At 37.8% G+C, this 23,467-nt stretch overlaps 1 protein-coding gene across 2 annotated transcripts; it reads left to right on the forward strand.

Moving 5' to 3' along the window:
- The first annotated feature begins 6,088 nt into the window (after window positions 1-6,088).
- Window positions 6,089-22,511, forward strand: C4BPB (complement component 4 binding protein beta). Of its 2 annotated transcripts, none has more exons than XM_057727910.1 (6): window positions 6,089-6,148; window positions 8,229-8,399; window positions 17,035-17,211; window positions 20,315-20,408; window positions 21,393-21,516; window positions 22,306-22,511. In XM_057727910.1, the coding sequence occupies exons 1-6, from the start codon at window positions 6,127-6,129 to the stop codon at window positions 22,459-22,461; spliced, it is 744 nt and encodes a 247-aa protein (XP_057583893.1). In that variant the 5' UTR covers window positions 6,089-6,126; the 3' UTR covers window positions 22,462-22,511. The 2 variants fall into 2 exon arrangements, with proteins under 2 accessions (XP_057583893.1, XP_057583892.1); XM_057727909.1 differs by lacking the exon at window positions 6,089-6,148 and adding an exon at window positions 6,686-7,276.
- Window positions 22,512-23,467: the final 956 nt, after the last annotated feature.

Here is a 23,467-nt window from a genome sequence, read left to right on the forward strand (position 1 = left end):
AATGCTTTTTTTTTCTTTCTTTTTTTTAAGAATAATGTGTTTTTAGCTTTTACAAAAATTTTCCCCTTTTCATTCAGATGCTCACTTGCTGGTCAAGAGGGTGAGTAGCAAGAAAAGTAATGCAATGCAGCTTTTCCTAAATGGTTCTTTTATACTGTGGATGATACAGGACTCTGTTCCCTAAGATGCAGTGCGCTGGGCTGCTGGCAGTTCAGCAACCAGCAACTAGGAGCTTATTTTAATTGCACAAAGCTGCCTTCAGAAAGTCTCCTGACTCTGCTCTGTAGCAGGTTAATTTTCATCTGGCTGCTCATAGCATGTCGTACTGTAATGATTTTGTTCTTGTGGTGCAGGTTTCTTTCTGCATCTAAATACAGTCTTTTGATGATCTGATAATGTTTTTATTTAGTTATTTATTCATCCATGTAAGGTATTTTTAAGTCCCCATATTAATGTCTGCATGTATTTAATCAGAATGTAAGGTAATTTATGTTGTCAGTTTTTTTTTTTTTGGTAGAAATTTAAGTATTTTGAGTATTTAAGTTTTGTTTTGTTTTTTTTTTTTTAGTATTTAAGTTTAATGTCCATAGTATTACCTTAAATTAAAATTTCAGAATGTGTCTGTCTTCTGTAAAAGGATAATAACTATGTTAAGGCAGAGTGGATTTCTTTTGAATATGTTTTTCTCATTGATTTTTATTATAAGTATAAACCAAGAGACATATTTCTCTGGAGAAAAGGTTATTTCCTGGATAAATAAAATCATGCTAAAATTTGTGAGTAATATGTATTGCTTTTGTAATAAGAAATACAATAAAAGTTATCTTTAATTAAACAGGTAGCTAATTTTTAAAATCACACACAGAAGAAGATAATATTTGGTGCATTATACATACACAAAATAGTAACATCACACAAAATGTGTTTGAAGCTAGCTTCTTTAAAATGATTCTCAAATTATTAGATTGTGTATATATTTCCAACTGGTGGTTTTAACTGGCGACTCCTGCCTTTATCAGGTTCTCTTAGCATTTCAGAATGATATCGGTGGGATCATTACTGCCCTGCATGATCAACATTCTAGAGCTTTATTCATTTATTTAATGAATATTTAATGATCACCTGTTGGTTGCTATGCAATGACTAAAACAAAATCTCTGTTCTCTTTCTAGAGTTTATTATTGGAAAGGAAACAGTTAACAGCAGGTCTGTAACCCATCCCTCCCTGCTGGGAATGCTTTCCCCTTATGAATGACCTTGACCAAAACCGTTTTTAGATAACAGTTATGCAAATATTTATAAAGGAACTCAGAACACCGTTGGGCCGTTAGCAATGGAGATAAAATGAAATGTTCATAATAACAGTAAAATGATTATAAATTCTATAAGCCCAAGGGGTCTGATAGCAAGAAAATGATTTATGAATTCTCCCAGTTTGAAACTGAAAGTGCTAAATGTGTTGAGCTTTAGCACTATATCTGAAAGAGTAACAAAAACGGGGGTGTCAAGGGTGTAATTTTCTTGGAAAACTCTCTAATCCCTTTTGGAAGTATTCTCTTATTCAGCAATCAAGCCACTGTTTATGGAAGGCTGGGAGTGTCTGTGATCATTCTCCCTGTTTTATAAGTAGGTGAATGAACACCCTTACCGACTGGCCTCAATACTGATGGAGTTTTTGTCAAATTATAAGACGTGTGATGGTGAGGACCCAATAAACACGTAACATACTACTTTTAAATATAGCTGGAAACTTAAATGATGATTAGGATTAGAAAATGACTGTTTGGAGAGTGCTCCAGTGTTGGATAATTGTCATTATTTGCTTTATTTCTGTAGCCATAATTGTTACATCATGTCTTAAATCTCTCCGAGGTCTTCACTGGGGACTCACCATGGGGAGGGTTAGCCTTTGGTGGTCCTTGTTGGTGACAACCCCACTGGTGCTTCCTCTGGCAGTCTGGCAATAGCCTGTTACCATACTTTATGGTCTCAGAGTATTCTGCACCATCCAACCTACATTCATTGTCTTGAACTCATTTGAGAATTTGATAAAAGCTAAGGAGTCTCTCCCCAGGAAAAGGTACACACACATAAGTTGTATGTACAATTACGGAGGGTCATGACCTCCCAGAACCTATTCCTGGACCTCAAGGTAAGAAACCAAGAGGTAGATGATAATTTACACACATACTCATACATCCCATCTTCCTTTCTTTCCTTTGACATAAAAAATGAAGAGACATCTGTTTGATATTCACTGTTTTAAGCAGAGAAGGGGAATATATGAGATTCTGAAATGTTCAGTTTTTTAAAATTGAACATTGTGGAATAGTTAAGGATTTGAATAGAGTGTAATAACATTGCTGATCATAGAGAGTAATGTTTTCTTAAAAACTTAAGGGAACAAAGTCTGTCTTCTTTTATGCTCATTAAGCCAGCTGCATTATGGACAGCATAACTCCCTTCAGAACTCCCTTCTGAATTCCCAAAGACATTTTAGGGCCGTTTTTGGTTGTATATGTGATACCTCACTTTTGAAAACTAGGTCACATTCTATAGGTGAGTTTCTCCTTGCAATTAAGTGAAATAATTTCAGAAGCTTAGGAACCCTTGGAAGAGCATTCCATATCTAATGGGGCCTCTCATCAAAAAATGTAATGCCCTTCGCCAAGTATCCTGCCTACTTTCAGGGAATAGCTTGTTTATCCGTTGGGTTTTCTTCATTAGTGATCCACCTCTCTTTTTGTTTACATTCAATTTTCACTTCCTAGGTTTCCTTTTTCGTCTGTTGCCTTTTTAGAATTTGTGCGTGGGATGGAAAACAGTCTCTGGGCACAATTTAATAAAGTCTATTAAACATTTTTTTCCCAAATTCAGATTCCTGGGTCCTTTCATGCAAATACCAGTGGACCCTTATTTTCTTGTATTCATCAGCGTTTCAGATTAGAGCTGGCTTTGGCTGAAAGTGTTACCAAATCCAAAATAACAGCACCTTACATATGCAGAAAGTTACTCTTACCTACAGTGTGCTGGATTCTACCTCATAGTACAATATACGCGTAGGTGCTTGAGCTACCAGAGCCATGTTTACATTCCAGTCAGCAAAAAGGGAGCAAAAAAGGTACACCAGCTTCCTTTTACGGTGTTTTCCAAATGTTTCTCACACTACTTATTCTCATAGCTCATGGCTATATGTAATTGCAAGGCAGGCTGAAATGTACCTAAAAAAAGCAAAATTTCCAAGTGACCTTGTGCTGGCTATAATTGGGGTTTAATTACTAAAGAAGAAGGATGGAATGGATTTGGGGAATGACTAGCAATCTGCTTCAGCAGGTAATCTGCTTTGTAGTAAGTCTGAAGGGACATAACAAGGTGAGCAGTAGTTTTTGGAGAGTTATACTGCCATTGCTTAAAGACAAACTGCCATTCATCAAGTCTGATCTTGCTGTAGTGCGTGTCTGTCTCGACTCACAAGCAAAGCTTATTTTACAGTGTTTCACGAACAGTTTGACTTTTTAAAAAATTTATATATTATATTCTCATGTAATCTGCATAAAGGCTACTTTTCTGGCCCAGGTTTTTCTTGGTGAGGCAGTCAAGAAACATCAACTTGATAAATAAAAAATAATTGGAGAAGCAATTTAGATCTTTTCTGGATTGTCTTGACAAAGACCAAAGGGAATCCATTCATAACATACTGTAGAATTTTTAAAAGTCTTTTCCCAATTCTCTTAAAATTTCACACGCACACACACACCACAGGGTGTGCTACCCTCGTTTAACTTCCCACAACTGTTCCCCCAGCCTAGACACTGCAGACTTGTTTATCCTCCTCCACCCTCACCTCCTGATCTCTTCCACTGATTACTGGCCGCCATCCCTTTGTAAAGTAATCAAACCAGTATGAGTACAACTTCTACGCTGATTTATTACCCTAGTTCTCCAGGAAACAATCTGGATTAGATCAAATTGTTCAAAGGCCTAGATGGGTCTGTTAATGCTCATTTATTAGTTTACTCAAAATTGGACTCATAATAAAACATGTAATCCTTTATATGGAATTACAAAATTCAATACACTTTGGAAACACAGTTTTCTTTTAATTTATTTGACCATAAAACCTGACTTGAACTTTGTGAGGATATTTATATCCTCTATATATCCCACTTGGTGTAAATATTTTTGCATTTCATGGAGAATTATTAGGAAGACAGTAACATAAGCAATATAGTTCCTTTCTAAAGTTCTAAAGTCCTAATCATTCTGAATCTGAAATAAGCCATTGAGATCTTCATCTCATTTGCAATCATTTGCAATCATTTCCTATAATAACACCCTGTTTTATACCCATGTTTATGTAGCAATAAACATTTTCTTTCATTTTTTATTATTTATTGTACAAACGTGCATTAGATACTGAGGAACATGTATTCCTCAAGAAATAGGATATGTGGTATGTTAAAAATTACTCAAAACTTGGAACTAGGCAAAAAGATCACTAGAGACATTTTTTTGATGGATTAGTGAATATTCTCTAGCAGACACTCTCTAGGGATTATTAATTCCGTAAGGGTGTATAATTTTGATTGACTTTCTATTAACTAGGCTTTTTTACAAATTTCATAAGAATAGAAGTTAAGCTGCAGAAAATGGATAGGAATGTAAATGATTCTTTTCTGAGAGCAATGCAAGTGATTCCTGATCATAGCAAAGCAAATGAATTTTGTCCAGTGGAGATTCAACTGATTTCCATCAGTTAGAAAAGCTGATTTAAAATATTACACTTCGTTTCCCTGTATATTAACCAGTTTTGCGTCTAGTAGAAAAGTCACTTTAGAATGCCTTTGGCTGACTGAGTATATATTATATATCTCTCTTCCTCAAATTCTTCTTTAAATTTGTTGTAGCATCTTAATGGTTCCCTCATTAATTAATGCGTTGAGTGAAATCTTTGACACATGCTCATTTTATATTTACATGAATGTCATGTTATCAATTTTTTGAAAATTATACTTTAAAAGATGCTTGCCCTATAAAAGCTCACATATTAGTTGACCAAAGACACAGAAAAACCATAAACTCAGTATCTAAGAAATAAGTTATCAGTATGGATTTGAGGGGGCTGCAGTAGGGTTTCTGGGTGACTGTTCTTTCATTTACCCTGCGTTGCTTTCATTTAGCAGATGATTCTATCAATACTTTTCATTATGCAATGCGGAGGAAGGGAATGCAAACGCAGATGAGGCACGATCCCTGTTCTAGAGTTGTTGACATTTGTTAAAGAGAGAACCACAGGTCCCAAGTGATGTCATCTGTGCTAAAGGCCTGACACCAAACCTAGATTTAATGTTAATACTTGACCTAATTGCACTTTTGACCTTCCCCAGGAATATAATCTTAATCGGGCCAGTCTGGAATTTTCTGGTCAGCACGAATGAGATAATCTGCATGATTAGACGCTCATCCTTTCCCCCGAAGAAGGTGACCTATCCTGAAACAACTCTTCCTTTTCTTTTGCTAACAACTTCCTTGCCCCACTCTTCTATAAAAACCATTTTGTACAACTCCTCAGAGTGCCCTTCTATTTACTAAACGGGATGCTGCCTGATTCATGAATTGCTAAATAAAGCCAATTAGATCTTGAAATTTACTCAGTTGAATTTTGTTTTTTTAAACACAGTCTAGTGTGGGAGAAAGACATGAACAAGTCATTAAAAAGTAATAATAATGGGAGAGGATGAGAATAACATTTGAGAACTTACTGTATCTTTATGCTTTATATTTGTTATGATGCTTTATATTTGTTATTTTGTTTAGACCTAAAATTTTGTAGGAATTTTACCCCAAGTTTATAATTGGAGCACAGACAACCAGCTAATGGCTGTAATCATCATGAACAAGAAGCTATGGGAACCCAAAAACAATTTTACATGCTTCATTTCTGAAACCAAAGTGTTCCCCTCATCTCTCTCTTGGTTCATTTGGTTGACTCTGGACTCAGGTCAAGTCCTGCCCAGGAGATCACAGAATGGGAAGCCTGGCGCAGACCTGGCAAATGAGGACATTGTGCTTTGGTGTCCTTCTCAAGTTTGGAATCCACCAGGACCAGCTCCTTTCTGGGAAGACATGGTCTGGAAGTCAGAGACAGGTAAGGTTAGTTGACTTCCTTGAGCTTTCAGTCTTCAGTGCTGCTTACAGTTTTAGGATACCTGGTATTTGAGAAAAGCGGAGGAGGTAGCACCCAGAGTTGGGTTTTACTTGGGAAAGCACTGTCAACTATAAATTGGCACTTGCCATCTACCTCTACTACAGTGATTAAACCACACAGCTACTGACCTTCAACATCCCCTGAAGGGAATTCAGGGTGGAGACCAGGAATGAGGCACTCCGTGCTTTGGAAAACTGGGCCGGATGGAACAAGTCTTCAGATAGTTAGGTGTTTTCAGGAGCTGATTTAATGAGCCCAACCCTTGCATCTCCTCATATCTAGAAAAGCACTAAATCCCTACATGGTGACGTCTGCTCCTCGTGATGAGCAGAAACCCCCTACAAAAAATGTGTTTGATTGCATGTACTCCTCCTTTACCAAGAATACATATGTACTAATCTTCCCCCCTGTCTCTTTGGAACAGTTTCTCAGAGCTATCTGGAATGCTGTCTCCCAGGCTGCAGTCCTCATTTTGCCCCAAATAAACTCAACTCGCAACTTTCACGTTGTGCATTTTTTTTAAGTCGACAGCACTAGGGTGCACCTCCACCCCCGCCACCTCACTGCCTCCACCCACAGTGCTGGAGATGGTTGCAGAAGGTGGACTGTAAACTCTGGCAGATATTGACAGAAGTGAAGGTCATGGCAAGACCATTTGGCACAGATCTGTTGAGGAAGGATCAGCCTGGAGTTCAAAGGGACTGGTCAATTGGATTTGCATAAACAACACTTGGGCCATTTCTGAAACTGAGTTTTAAAACTGGCAACTCTTTTTTTATCACCCCTTTGGGTTTTTGCAAAATCTCTCCTTGTACCAATTTCCTTACAGCTATTTTTATTTCCTGTTGTCAATTTTTTTTTTCCTTCCAGGGAAGAGAAATCAATACAACCCCTTCTCTAGGAAGGAGGTGGTTGGTCTGATTTTAAGCAGTGTGAGAAGACCTATTTTGATCCAAACCAGGGTCCTAGGCTGGGTTATTTCTAACCTGGGTCAAACAATTGATCCAAAGATGTTTTTTTGGTTTATGTGCTATCTTGTGGATATGTGGCTGATTTCTGCCTCAGATGGTATGTATGCTTTTCTTTTCTTTTTTTTCATTATTTTTAAAAAAATTATTTATTTATTTAGGTAGTTAGTTAGTTAGTTATTGGCTGTGTTGGGTCTTCATTGTGGCACATGGGCTTTCTGCAGTTGCCGCGAGCAGGGCTACTCTTCATTTTGTGGTGTGTGGGCTCCTCATTGTGGTGGCCTCTCCTGCTGTGGAGCATGGGCTCCAGGCACATGGACTTTAGCAGTTGCAGCACACGGGCTCAGTAGTTGTGGCTCATGCGCTCTTGAGCACAGGCTCAATAGTTGTGGTGCACAGGCTCAGCTCCATGGCATGTGGGATCCTCCTAGGGTAGGGATCAAACCCATGTCCCCTGCATTGGCAGGCAGACTCTCAACCACTGCGCCACCTAGGAAGTCCATGTATGCTTTTCTTAAGCTCAGTTTGTAAGGCATTTGATATCAGCTTGTGGATTATGAGGCATTCTATCTAGGGTTTTAATGAAATTGAAATTTATAAAATATATTTCCTTTATTGAAAAATCTCAAATTACTTGGCCTAATGCTCTGTACTCAATAGGGGTGTAGTAAATACTTAATGATTTTGTTCTATGAAGTGGGTCATTATCTGCTACTTTCCCTTTCTGTTCTGGGAAAAAATATGTACCAATTTCAAAATCTTGAGAGGTTTTATTTATGATAAACTTCAGGACTCCTATTTGAAAAGGTGATTGTTTTTTTTAGAAGTGGATAACTTATGGCTGAATTTGAGTAAAACACCTGTTATCCTTTTGAAAACAAAACTTTGGGAATCCTTGGGAAGGAAGGGATGTGGATGTACATGGACTTGGAGGAGTACAAGGAATCAGAATTAATAATCAAGCAAAAAGACACTTGGATGGGGAATCTAGTAAGTGCTTCCACATGGCATGTGATATGTCAAGTGAATCTGTTTTTTTTTTCTTCCAACAGGGAACTGTCCAAAACTCCCCCCAGTGGACAATAGCATATTCATTGCAAAGGAGTGGGAAGGACAAATTCTGGGGACTTACTTATGTACCAACGGCTACCATATGGTAGGAGAGAAAACCCTTTTCTGTAATTCATCTAAGGGATGGAATGCCTCCGTTCCCGAGTGCCGCTGTAAGTTTGATCTTTCTGCTTCTTTGTTCATCTTGTCACCCCTCTGTATTCTTTCACATCATACCTCCAGTAGGCCATGGTAAGACTTTATAAGAAAAAAAATTCTCAGCTTCTAGGAATCCATTTTTAAAGCACTCTAGTGGTGGAACTTCTCTTAGAAGGTATATAGTCAGCCCTTAGTCAGTGTTAATTTAGTTGAATTAGAGTGGTGAGATGGCAGCAAAGCAGAAGGACATGGAATGCATCCCTCTCCACAGATGCATCAGGGATACAACAAAAGACGTATTAATTCCCACAGAGAACCAGCTGAACACCAGCAAATGACCTCGGACACCAGAAAAGACTGCAAAGATTCCGACATAACCGGGTAGGACAGAGGGAAAAAAAAAAAGGAGAAAGAGGAGGAGAAGAAAGGAAAGGGACGGGTCTCACACCCTAAGGTGGGGGGATCTGAAACAGGGGAGATTGCCAAATTTGGGGAAATGTCCCTTATCTGATGGGGAAACCCCTGCTCCAAAGGGGAATTTCCTTGGGTCAGTAGGGAGCCATTTATCACTGTTCAAAGAGGGTGAAGTGGCTGAGCTGTGGCAGACGGGAAAGAGTGAGAAACATACAGAGGGTCTGCACCACAGCTCAGCGTGCCTGGACCGAGACATTGATTCAGAGCTGAACAGGGGCTCTGGGAGTGAGAGCATGGCAACTGGAGAACTGGTTCAGGGTGAGAAACATTGTTGGCAGTGACGGACCAAGAGGACAGGAGGGAAGAAATCCACAGTGAAGAGTGCCTAATGCAGAAAGCTGCGAGATGATAGTGGTGGCTGGATACTGCTGACTCACAAGCAGGGGGGAGGAGCCGCGGGCGTAGCCTCTCTCTCGGCGCCTGTGATGGACAGAGGAAGGACCCCCGTGGGCCAAGCTAACGCACTCAGGGATAACAAAGGCCCCTGTGTGGGGCTGGCTTAGAGTGCCTGCAGCTGAGAGCCAAAAGTCCGCAGTGAGGCCCAACTCTGAGACATTCCATTTACACCTGTGCCACCGGCGTCCCTCTGCAACAGGCACCGCCATGCCCGACTGAACTGCCGTGACCCAGACAGGGTGCCACTGCTCAATCACTTCCAGAGGAAGGAGCCACTACTGTACCCTCTCCCCACACACCAGTGCTTACAGATGAACAATAAAGGAAGCTCTGCTGGTCGCAGAATAATACAAAAAACCCAAGGTGGGTAGAAGGACACTTACAGCTGAGACACCAAGGAAACAGAAATATTAGTATTAATTCTATTGAACTGGTCCATTTTGAGGTTAGTTCTAGTTTTTTTTTTCTTTATTAATTATGATCTTAGTCCTAAGGTATCTACAAGTTTTATAACATATTTTTTATTTTATTTTTTATTCTATTTTTATTTCTAGCCTTTTTATAGATTTCTATTTCTAGCTAAGTTTTTTGTAGTGCTGACTGTATCTCCCCTACCTTCTTTTCAACTTTATCTTTTATACATTTCTATTCCTTTCTTTTTATTTTCATATTTCCAGTCACACTATGCTCTTCTGTTGCCCTGTCTTCTATCCTTTTTTAGTTTATTTTATCTTAATATACTTATAAGCAACATTATTGGTCTGCTCTGTCTCCTTGCTTTATTCTACAGAAGACACACTGCTTTGGTAGTTATTATTAGCTTTCTGTCTTTATCTTAGTTCTTAGTATAATTGTCTGATTTCATTCTGAGAATCTTCAGTCTGTCTGGTGGTACTCTAGCTCTTTATTATATTTGATCCTAGCTTTCAAAATCTCCCTGGATTTGTGTTTGTGTGTGTGTGGTATTATATATTTGTTTGCTTGTTTGTTTTTGCTTTTGTTTCTGTTTTGTTCTGTTTTGTTTTTGAATTCCTGTTGGTTTTCTCTTTGAATGTCTGATAGCATGCTGGGGTTCTTCTGTCAGGTCCTTCTAGTGTCTTGTGTTCTACTGGATTCAGTATTTGTGTGTCTCATACATGTATGTATTTCCTTGACTCAGTATTTGTTTGGCTCAACACTCTGCCATTAGTCTGGGGCTTGGACAGTCTTCCTTAAACTCCTTTATTGCCGGGACAAGCAACCTCTGAAGTTTGGACGACCATGAGAAAAGAAAGAAACACCATGCAGGCAGAGGAGCAGGAAAAAAACCCACAAGACCAAATAAATGAAGAGGAAATAGGAAAAAAGCCTGAAAAAGAATTCAGAGCAAGTGATAGTAAAAATGATATGAAATTTTGATAACAAAATAGAGAAAATACAAGAAACAGTTAATAAGGACTCAGAAGAACTAAAGAACAAACAAACAGTAATGGACAACAAAATAACTGAAATTAAAAATACTCTAGATGATATGAACAGCAGAATAACTGAAGCAGAAGAACAAATAAGTGAGCTGGAAGATAGAATGGGGGAAATAAATCCCACAGAGCACGAAGAAGAAAAAGGAATAAAAAGAATGGAAGACAGTATCAGAGACCTTGGTGATAATATTAAGTGCACCAACATTCGAATCATAGGCATCCCAGAAGAAGAAGAAAAAAATAAAGGATCTGAGAAAATATTTGAAGAGGTTATAGTGGAAAACTTCCCCAACATGGGAAAGGAAATAATTAACCAAGTCCAAGAAGCACAGAGAGTCCCATACAGAATAAACCCAAGGAGAAATACACCAAGGCACATATTAATCAAACTAACAACAATTAAACACAAAGAAAAAATATTAAGAGCAGCAAGAGAAAAGCAACACATAACATATAAGGGAAAACACATAAGGATAACAGCTGACAGAAACTCTGCAGTCCAGAAGGGAGTGGCAGGATATACTGAAAGTCCTGAAAGAGAAAAACCGACAGCCAAGAATACTCTACCCAGCAAGAATCTCATTCAGATTCAAAGGAGAAATCAAAAGCTTTCCAGACAAGCAAAAGTTAAGAGAATTCAGCACCACCAAACCAGCCTTACAACAAGTGCTAACGGAACTTTTCTAAGTAGGAAACACAAGAGAAGGAAAATACCTACAAAAACAAACCCAAAACAATTAAGAAAATGCTAATAGGAGCATACATGTCTATAATGACCTAAAATGTTAATCCATGTAAATGGATTAAATGCTCCAGCCAAAAGACACAGACTGGCTGAATGGATACAAAAACAAGACCCTTCTATATGCTGCCTACAAGAAACCCACTTCAGACCAAGGGATACATATAGACTGAAAGTAAAGGGATGGAAAAAGATATTCCATGCAAATAGAAGTCAAAAGGAAGTTGGAGTAGCAATACTCATATTACACAAATTAGACTTTAAAGTAAAGACTATTACAAGAGACAAGGAAGGACACTACCTAATGATCAAGGGATCCATCCAAGAAGAACACATAACAATTGTAAATATCTATGCCCCCAACAGAGGAGCACCTCAATACGTAAGGCAAATGCTAACAGCCATAAAAGGGAAAATTGACAGTAATACAATAATAGTAGGAGACTTTAATACCCCACTTATGTCAATGGACAGATCATCCAAACAGAAAATAAAAAAAGACACACAAGCTTTAAATGACACATTAGACCATGTCGACTTAATTGATATTTATAGGACATTCCATCCAAAAATGACAGAATACACTTTTTTCTCAAGTGCACATGGCACATTTTCCAGGATAGATCACATCTTGGGGCACAAATCAACCCTTGGTAAATTCAAGAAAATTGAAATCATATCAAGCATCTTCTCTGATCACAACACCATGAGAGTAGATATCAATTACAGGAAAAAAACTGCAAAAAATACAAACACATGGAGGCTAACCAATACACTATTAAACAACCAATAAATCATTAAAGAAATCAAAGAGGAAATCAAAAAATATCTAGAAACAAATGATAAGGAAAACACAACAACCCAAAACTTATGGGATGCAGCAAAAGCAGTTCTAAGAGGGAAGTTTATAGCAATACAGTCCTACCTCAAGAAACAAGAAAAATGTCGAGTAAACAACCTAACCTTACACCTAAAACAATTAGGGAAAGAAGAACAAAGAAACCCCAAAGTGAGCAGAAGGAAAGAAATCATAAAGATCAGATGAGAAATAAATGAAAAAAAAGGAAGGAAGCAATAGCAAAAATTAATAAAACTAAAAGCTGGTTCTTTGAGAAGATAAACAAAATTGATAAACCATTAGCCAGACTTATCACAAAAAAAAGGGAGAAAACACAAATCAACAGAATTAGAAATGAAAAAAGAGAAGTAACAACTGACACCACAGAAATACAAAAGATCATGAGAGACTACTACAAGCAACTATATGCCAATCAATTGGATAACCTGGAAGAAATGGATACATTCTTAGAAAAATACAATCTTCCAAGACTGAACCAGGAAGAAATAGAAAATATGAACAGACCAATCACAAGTACAGAAATTGAGGCTGTGATTAAAAATCTCCAAACAAACAAAAGCGCAGGGCCAGATGGATTCACGGGTGAATTCTATCAAACATTTAGAGAAGAGCTAACATCTATCCTTCTCAAACTCTTCCAAAATATAGCAGAAGGAGGAACACTCCCAAACTCATTCTACGAGGCACCATCACCCTGATACCAAAACCAGGCAAAGATGTCACAAAAAAAGAAAATTACAGACCAATATCACTGATGAATATAGATGCAAAACTCCTCAGCAAAATACTAGCTAACAGAATCCAACAGCACATTAAAAAATCATACACCATGATCAAGTGGGGTTTATCCCTGGGATGCAAGGATTCTTTAATATACACAGTCAATCAACATGATACATCATATCAACAAATTGAAGGATAAAAACCATATGATCATCTCAACAGATGCAGAAAAAGCTTTTGACAAAATTCAACATCCATTTGTGATAAAAACTCTTCAGAAAATGGGCATAGAAGGAAATTACCTCAACATAATAAAAACCATATATGAGAAACCAACAGCCAACATCGTTCTTTTTTTTTTTTTTTTTTTTTTTTGCCAACATCGTTCTAAATGGTGGAAAACTGAAAGTATTCCCTCTAAGAACAGGAACAAGGCAAGGGTGTCCACTCTCACCATTATTATTCAACATAGTTTTGGAAGTTTTAGCCACAGCAATCAGAGAGGAAAATGAAATAAAAGGAATCCAAATTGGAAAAGAAGAAGTAAAATTGTCACTCTTTGCAGATGACATTATACATAAAAAACCCTAAAGACTCTACCAGAAAACTGCTAGCACTAATCGATGAGTTTAGTAAAGTAGCAGGATGCAAAATTAATGCGCAGAAATCTCTTGCATTCCTATACACTAACAGTGAAAGATCAGAAAGAGAAATTAAGGAAACTCCCATTTACCATTGCAACAAAAAGAATAAAATATCTAGGAATAAACCTGCCTAAGGAGGCAAAAGACCTGTATGCAGAAAAGTATAAGACACTGATGAAAGAAATCAAAGATGACACAAACAGATGGAGGGATATACCATATTCTTGAATTGGAAGAATCAACATCATGAAAATGACTGTACTACCCAAAGCAATTTACAGATTCAACACAATCCCTATCAAATTACCTATGGCATTTTTCACAGAACTAGAACAAGAAATCTTATGATTTGTATGGAAATGCAAAAGACCCCGAATAGCCAAAGCAATCTTGAGAAGGAAAGATGGAGTTGGTGGAATTAGGCTTCCTGACTTCAAAGTATACTACAAGGCCACAGTGATCAAGACAGTATGGTACTGGCACAAAAATGGAAAGGAAGATCAATGGAACAGAATAGAGAACTCAGAGGCAAGCCCAAGCACTTATGGGCACCTTATCTTTGACAAAGGAGGCACGAATATACAATGGAAAAAAGACAGCCTCTTCAATAAGTGGTGTTGGGAAATTGGACAGCTACATGTAAAAGAATGAAATTAGAACACTTCCTAACACCATACACAAAAATTAACTCAAAATGGATTAAAGACCTACATGTAAGGCTAGACACTATAAAACTCCTAGAGGAAAACATAGGAAGAACACTCTATGACATACATCAAAGAAAGATCCTTTTTGACCCACCTCTTAGAATAATGGAAATAAAAGCAAGAATAAACAAATGGAACCTAATGAAACTTAAAAGCTTTTGCACAGCGAAAGAAACCCTAAACAAGACAAAAAGGCAACCCTCAGAATGGGAGAAAATACTTGCCAATGGAGCAATGGACAAGGGATTAATCTCCAAAATATACAAGCAGCTCATGCAGCTTAATACCAAAAAAGCAAATAACCCAATCCACAAATGGGCGGAAGACCTAAATAGACATTTCTCCAAAGAAGACATACAGATGGCCAACAAACATGAAAGGATGCTCAACATCACTAATCATTAGAGAAATGCAAGTCAAAGCCACAATGAGGTATCACCTCACACCGATCAGAATGGCCATCATCAAAAAAATCTAGAAACAACAAATGTTGGAGAGGGTGTGAAGAAAAGGGAACTCTCCTGCACTGTTGGTGGGAATGTAAGTTGATACAGCCACTATGGAAAACAATTTGGAGGTTCCTTAAAAAACTACAAATAGAACTACCATATGATCCAGTAATCCCACTCCTGGGCATATACCCAGAGAAAACCATAATCCAAAAAGAAACGTGTACCGTAATGTTCATCGCAGCACTATTTACAATAGCCAGGACATGGAAGCAACCTAAATGCCCATCAACAAATGAATGGATAAAGAAGATGTGGCATGTATATACAATGGAAAAGGAATGTAATGGAGCTATATGTAATGAGGTGGATGGACCTAGAGTCTGTCATACAGAGTGAAGTAAGCCAGAAAAAGAAAGACAAATATTGTATGCTAACTCATATATACGGAAACTAAAAAACAAAACAAAACAAAACAAAAAAATGGTACTGATGAACCCAGTGACAAGACAAGAATAAGGATACAGATGCAGAGAATGGATGGAGGACATGAGGTTGGAGGGGTGGGGGGTGAAGGGGAAGCTGGGACGAAGTGAGAGAGTAGCATAAACATATATATACTACCAACTGTAAAATAGATAGCCAGTGGGAAGTTTCTGTATAACAAAGGGAGATCAACCTGATGATGGGTGATGCCTTAGAGGGCCGGAACGGCGGGGGGTGGGGGGGAGTCACGGGAGAGAGGGAATATGGGGATATGTGTATAAATACGGCTGATTGACTTTGGTGTACCTCAAAAACTGGTACAAGAGTGTAAAGCAATTATATTCCAATAAAGAGCTAAAAAAAAAAAACAACATAAGGAAAAAAAAAATTAGTTGAATTAGTAGACTCAATCATCCCTACAAGAAGGAAAGGATTCTTCTACATATTAAAACTATTTTTTTGGGGGTGGGCTGTAATTTGTTGAATATCATATTGCTTTAAAATTTTTATGTTGTGAAAAATTTTAAACATATACAAAAGACAGAAGTGTAAAATGAACTTATATATAAGATCAACACATGATTTTTTCATCTACAATTCTGCTTTGCATTATTTTTATTTTGAAGTAAATACATCATATTTTATTTCATCCCTGATATAATTTTTTTTAATTAATTTTTTTATTGGCTGCATTGGGTCTTCATTGCTGTGCACAGGCTTTCTCTAGTTGCACTGAGCAGGGGCTACTCTTCTTTCTGATGTGTGGGTTTCTCATTACAGTGGCTTCTCTTTTGTGGAGCACAGGCTCTAGGTGCAGGCTTCAGTAACTGTGGCATGCGAGCTCAGTAGTTGTGGCTCAAGGGCTCTAGAGCACAGGCTCAGCAGTTGCGGAGCATGGGCTTAGTTGCTCTGCAGCATGTGGTATCTTTCTGGACCATGGATTGAACCCATGTCCCCTGCATTGGCAGGCAGGTTCTTAACCACTGGACCACCAGGGAAGTCCCCCATTATATAATTTTTAAACTGGGAAAATTTATGTTCTCAATTTACAAATGTGATAACTGAAATCTAAGTGATTTGTTCAGATTCATGAAACTCATTTGTGGTGGCTGTAGAGATGGAGAATAATTAATCCACATTCTCTTTAATACTGTTTTTAGGAATAGCTGGATTAGTTCTTTAAACCTAGAGTGTAAAGTTCTCCTTTATACATAGAGTAAAGTACACCTCTATAGTTATCCTTTATTCATATGACCAAATTCACATCCCTCTGTATCCTCCTGTTTTTCCACCTGAGGAGAACAAAAGAAAGCAAAGTAAAAAATGATGACTAATATGTGTATTTGATAGGATGAAAGGGAAGGAAACATTTGCCTCAAACATGGGCTCAAGAATTTTGAGCAATACTTAACATAAGAGAACGACAAACATGCTATTGGTAATTCCCAATTACATGCTTAATTTTAGTAAGTTCAAATGTCAGTCCTCACTCTTGTGTAATGATAAAGACATTTTCTACTACACTTAGGGCAACTCAGTCTTTTCTTTTCCTGCATTGATATGGTTTGGTACCATGTACCAGTCCATATTAAAAGGTGGAGTTTTACTTCTAATTTTCAATTTTCTTGATGAAGCCTGAGGAGGTCTACTCTTTGCTGTGGTGGGTTCCAGCTTAGCCCTTTCAGATCTCTTCCTGTTTCCTTCTTCAGTGGGCCACTGTGCTGACCCTTTGCTGGTGAATGGTGAATTCAGTTCCTTGGAGCCTGTGAATGTGAATGACACTATCACATTTAAGTGCAATGAGCATTACATCCTCAAAGGCAGCAGTTGGAGCCAGTGCCTGGAGAACCACACCTGGGTGCCTCCCTTTCCTATCTGCAAAAGCAGTAAGTATAAGAGAAAAAAGTGCAAATTCCAAGTGAAAATCTTGGCTTTCGCCACATGCCTGTAACACTGTCCTCTTTTTTTATCTGAGATGGATCTAGCAGGCAGCCAAGAAAGAGCCAAGCCTCAACTCAAGTGATGAATTCTAATGAAACGATCAGCGCCCAAAAAATAGACAAACCTTTTCTTTCCCCCTCAAGTAGGATTCCTGTACTACTAGGTCTAACACAGGGTAGTTTGAGACATCTGAATATTTTTTTTTTTTAATTTCAAGATCAAGTGATAACATTTTTTTTGAAAGATACACAAAAAGAGGGGGGAAAAAGACCATAACTCATCATTGCAAAATATATAAAATGAGTTGAAAATACCTCCTTTTATCACTATAATTCATAGCTCTCAGAGGTAATTAGTTGGATGTGTTTAATGACTTTTTTATGTTTACACAGATATTTTAAATAAATGCACACATACATGCCAACACGCATATATACCTACAAAGATGGGACTTTGCTATATATATTTTTCAGACAGCTTTTTTTCATATAACAGTATACATGAGAATCTTTTTCAGATCAGTATGTGTAGCTCTATCTCCTGCTTTTTAACTACATGTGGATATGCCATGGTTTATTCCACATCTCTCATATTAATGAACATTTATTTCTGTATTTTTGCTATTACAACCATACATCAGTATATCTATGCTATATTTCTACAAGATAGATTTCTAGAATGATTGATGAGTCACAGGATATAATTATTTGCAAAATATACCTAAAAAAATCCAAGAAATTCTACTAAAAACTTCATTCTTGGATACAAAATAAATATTGAAAAGTCAACAGTTATCAGTTTTTACAAATAGTTCTCAGATGAACTTTGAAATGTAAAAATAATTCCATTCATGAGGCCTATAGGAAAATTTACTGAAGGACAAAAAGTAAGACATGAATAAAAGAAAAGATCCTGGATAGGCAGACTTGGTACTACAATGCACTCCTAAGCAGAATTTTAAATTATAAAATATGATGCAAAAATTTAATTTTAAAATCTCATTTGGAATGGTACATATCTAACATTGCAAATTTATTTACTTATTTCGATACCTTATTTTTTTAGAGCAGTTTTCAGTTTCTAATAAAATTGCGAGGAAGATACAGAGATTCCCCCTATCCTTCCTCAACCCCACCCCCGTTATCAGCGTCACTCTCCAGAGTGGTACATTTGTAACAATGGACACATCATTAACACTAAAAGTCCATAGTTCACCTAAGAGTTCACGCTTGATGTTGTACATTCAATGGATTTGGACCAATGTATAATGACATATGTACATCGTTATAATTGCATACAGAGTATTCTCACCACCCTAAAAATCCTCTGTGCTCTGCTTATTCATCACTTTACTTCCCCCACTTCTCTCAACCACTGATCTTTTCATTGTTTCCACAGTTTTGCTTTTTTCCAGAATGTCATATAGTTAGAATCATACATTATATGGCCTTTTCAGATTGTCTTCTTTCACTTAGTAACATGAATTTATGGTTCCTCTATGTCTTTTCATGGCTTGATAGCTTATTTTCTTTTTTAGTGCTGAATAATATTTAATTTCTCAATGTACCACAGTTTACTTATCCATTCACTTTCTGAAGGACACCTTGGTTGCTTCCAACTTTTGGCAATTATGAATAAAGCTGCTAAAAATATCCATGTGATGGTTTTTTGGTGTGCATGTTAAATTTTCACCTTCTTTCAGAGTTGTATTTTATGGTAAGAGTATGTTCAGTTTTGTGAGAAACCACCAAACTGTCTTCCAAAGGGGCTCTGTTATTTTGCATTCCCACCAGCAACATATGAAAGATACTGTTGCTCCAAATCCTTCCCTGCGTTTGGTGTTGTCAGTATTGGAGTCTGACATTCTAATAGATGTGTAATAGTATCTCACTGTTGTTTTTACTCGCATTTCCCTGATGACAGAGTGTCTTTTCATATGCCATCTATATATGTTTGGTGAGGTGTCCGTTTGGGACACTGGAGTTCCTTAATCAACTCATTGAAATTTTTTTTCCTTTCTTCCACACAACTTTCTGACCTCAGGTTTTGACCTTTTAAAAATTATTTATTAACTGCTCAAGTAATACATCTCTGTTGTGGAAAAATAGAGAAAATAAAAGAAGAAAGCATTTAATTACCTACAAACCTACCACCCAGGGATAACAGAGTACCTTGGTATATAATTTTCAGAGTTTTTTTTTTTTTTTCTGTTCATATGTTGCCATATGACTGTGTTTTACAAAAATAGTATTATATTACACATGCTCTTTTATGCTTTGCTGCTTTAGTTATCTATTTGTTTTGAAGACCTTGTGTTTCAATAAATACATACCTACGTAATTATTCTTAATTTAGCTGTTAATCTTGATCAGTATGTTTAGACTCATTAGCTGAAAAGGACCTTAGAAATAATATTATTTAGCCTGCTTGTTTTATAGATTAAGAAGTAAGCTCAGAAAGGTGAAATGGCTTCTTTCATGCCATGTGGTTAGTGGAAGAGCCAAAACCAAAACTCACATCATGTAGTGTCTTGTCCAACTCTCTTTCCACAATTTTACAGACTCATCCTCTTTCATCCCAGCTCTGTTCTCTTTTTTTTTTTTTTCTGAAGCTCTCATATGGTAAAACCATCCCACAGTGACAGTCAATCTCCATTTGAGAGAAACTATCTCCATTTGAAGTAAACACTATTAATCTACTGTTTCAGGAGTTACTTCTTCCATCTCTACCTATAGTCTAATTTTTCTCTTCTTGTATGCGGACGATTGGCACCTCTACAACTTAACCTTCCTTTCCTCAAGCTCCTGCCAATCAGAAGGTACTCTCAGATCACCAGTGACTCAGAGAATGAGCCAGGGGAGGGAGTCTTTCCCATGGACAAATACGATTTTGACCAGAAGGAAACGAATGGAGAACATGTCCCAGATCCCAAATGGGCTGCTGTGAAGATGGTGGGTGCTGGCCTACAGAGTTGCACTTAGGGGGCTGGCATTGTTAAGTGAGCATTACTGGACTTCACAACTTCATTCTTATCCTCCTGTCTCTCAGGAGACTGTGGCCCTCCTGAGAATCCAACTCATGGCTATTTTAAAGGAACAGGTTTCAACTCGGGATCTAACATTACTTATTACTGTGAAGCGAGGTAAGTAATATTGCAGCATTTAAATATGAGACCTTGTCTCTTGACTAACAGCCTTGTTTTGGAAATGACCCAGTCTGCCTCAACCTAGTCCCCTGATTACCTAGCACATTCTGCTTTTGAGAGCTGCTTTAGCCCACTGCCAGCTCTCCCCAAGCCCTAGAAGACAGACTAATCCTCCTATTTATCCTAATTGAAATATCACTTTCTTTCCCTTAGCTAAGACAAGATAAAATATTTTAAATGTATGTTTTTCTAAAGAATCTCAGAACAAAAAACTCAAAACAAAAACCAAAAACCAAACAAACAACACCCCCCCCCCCACCCCGCAGAATATATGGAAGTACAGAAATAGAATTATTTAGAATAAAGATCTTTAGGACATGGTAATTAAAGTCTAACCTTAATTTAGACTGCCCAGTCACACCCGTACAGATCTCCTAGCCTTTTCTTTCCCTGGCCTCAATCTTATTAACTCAGAGTCTAGTGGCCTCACTGGCATTTCAATTTCATTATACACCTCCAATGGATTTTGCCATCCATTCCCACGTTTTTCTGATTAAAAGCTGAGGCTCCTTTTAAGCAGTTCACCAAGATTTATTTGAAGGCTGTCTCTAGCTTTCTACTCCTTTTTAGAGCATAGATGACAGATGCTTTTTTAAAGTTACTGAACAATGAAGATATTCCTCACTTACCCTCCCCACCCAAAAACTGTGTGAGTAAAAACACATATTTAGAATTTTTCATTCCTCCATGTCTTACAGGCTGACTCCTCACTTGGGTCCTCTCCACCCCTAGGAGAGTGGTTTTACTTTATGAATGCTTTATAATATTAAGATAACTTAAGCTTGCATTAGGGCTCTGGGGTGGAAAAGTAGATTCTATTGCAGTATGAAATACTGAAATACTATTACATAAAACCAGCTTTCGTTGCCCAGTTCAAGATGTGGAAGGGTAAATGCTGTTGCCATTCTAACTGGTGTCCAGGTACCGCCTAGTGGGCACACAGCACCAACAGTGCATTGATGGGGAGTGGAGCAGTGCCCTTCCAGTCTGCGAGTTGTTCCGAAAAGCTCCCAAACCAGCTGAGTTGGAGTTGGAGAAGGCACTTGTAAGTAGTGGGCTCTTTTCTTTGTTATTCACAGCTATGCCTCCAAGGCCTGGTGTTGCTCCTGGCACATGCTTGGTAAATAGCTGTTTAATTTGAGATGTCGTTGAATGGGTTGGTCTTGGCCTGATTATAGAGTGGGGCCTATAAACTAGTAACTCACGTTTTTGTATATGAATTCCCATTCTCCACCATTATCATTAATATCTCATGAGGCCCTGTTGGTAGGGGTTGTTGTCTCATGTGCTTTATTTTTTTTTTTTTTTTTCATGTGCTTTAAAGAGCCAGGTACATAAACTCATGTCTTAGACTTGGAAGTATTGCTGTGAAAAGTCTCTAAAATTTTTCTAGACTTCAAAAAAAAAAAAAAAAAAAAATCACAAAAATGCTGAGCAGATTCATTTTTATTGAGACTCCTCTCTTAGTCTATATCTATTACTGGGATGAGAAGTAAATCTAAGCCACTAAATTTTATTTTCAGAAAATGAAAAAGGACCCCAGGGGCAGGCAGTGGTGAATTCCCCCAAGACACACCAAATTGCAAGATTTTGTCTATATCTCTGTGCCCCAGGGGGAGGAGAAGGACACTTGGCAGCATCCTGAAAAAGGCCCCAGGCAGCCCCCAGCCATTCTGCAAATTTAAATGATTCATCATGTTGAAGACCCAGATCCCTACTGAAGCTAGCTGGGTTCTGAGCCCCCATTTGGGGACCTAAACACTACTTATTAGCTTCCAAGGGTAGAGGTGAGTCTCAGTTCTTAAATTAACTTCAAAAAATGTTCTTTCTTCAGCTTGCCTTTCAGAAGAGGGAGGAAATTTGCAACGCCATAGCGAAATTTACCCAAAGGTTAAAGAAAAGTGGCTTAACGATGGAGAAAGTAAAATATTCTCTGGAAAAAAAGAAAGCCGATTTGAAGGCAAGAATGTTGCTCGGACATTGTAGCTGAGCAGACTGGATATAGAAATACTCCTATGAATAAAATGTCCTCTTGGTTCTGAAACTGGTTTCAGATTTTTCTCTCTTCGGGCTGAAATGCAACTTCCTAGTAACCGGTTGTAGTTGTATAATGAGTGGGGGTGTGTGTGTGTATGTGTGTTGGATGTGGAATGACCAAGTGTTGTGATTGTCTAAGACCAGAATTAGCAACGCATTAATGGGGAGGGAAAGGTTTAATTTCCTGTCTGAAAGAGAATGGGAAGCTTAGATCACAGCTAAGGTATATGCCTTATTTATTTATTTATTTGGCCATGCCTCACAGGCTGGGGGAATCTTAGTTCCCCAACCAATGAACCTGGGCCCTCGGCAGGGAAAGTGTGGAGTCCTAATCACTGGATTGCAGGGAATTTCCACCTCATTTTTAAATATGAGATGCAAATTATGAGGCAAAAATTAACTCCAAACTAACCAAAACTTATGAGGCAAAAATTAATGTCTCATTTTGGGAAAATAGGCTCAGAACAGTTATACCCTTAAAATGACTTCTGGAGACAAAAGTAGAATTAGAAGCCAAACTCTCGCCTGGGTCTCCTCAAATCCTGTTTACAAAATCAGGTTTCCAAATCTTCTGCACTAATATTGCCCACTGCCTTTGGATGAAACTTAGCCCTACATGGTCAGTTTGAGATGCTGAAACACATATGAATTTATTTTCTTCTTTTTTCAGAGGGCGGAAGAAATAAAAATCCTAAGATTTTCTTGTCAAGATTTTATACTAAGCTGACATGACAAGACTCTCGCAGCTCTCACTCTGGCCTCTACTCAAAACACATAGAAACAGTGGGTAAAATACAAACAAAATACAAAAAAAGAGCTTGCAATAATGGAAAATCTCTAGGGGAAGTTACAAGGGAGAACAAGAAATGGGCTCTCCAGTAGCCTACAGTCTATTAATAGACACATATACACATCTCATCAATTCAGTGTGTTTAGAATGAAGTACACTCCTTTCACAG

Source organism: Hippopotamus amphibius, chromosome 3, assembly GCF_030028045.1.
Source record: "Hippopotamus amphibius kiboko isolate mHipAmp2 chromosome 3, mHipAmp2.hap2, whole genome shotgun sequence".
Lineage (NCBI taxonomy): Eukaryota > Metazoa > Chordata > Mammalia > Artiodactyla > Hippopotamidae > Hippopotamus > Hippopotamus amphibius.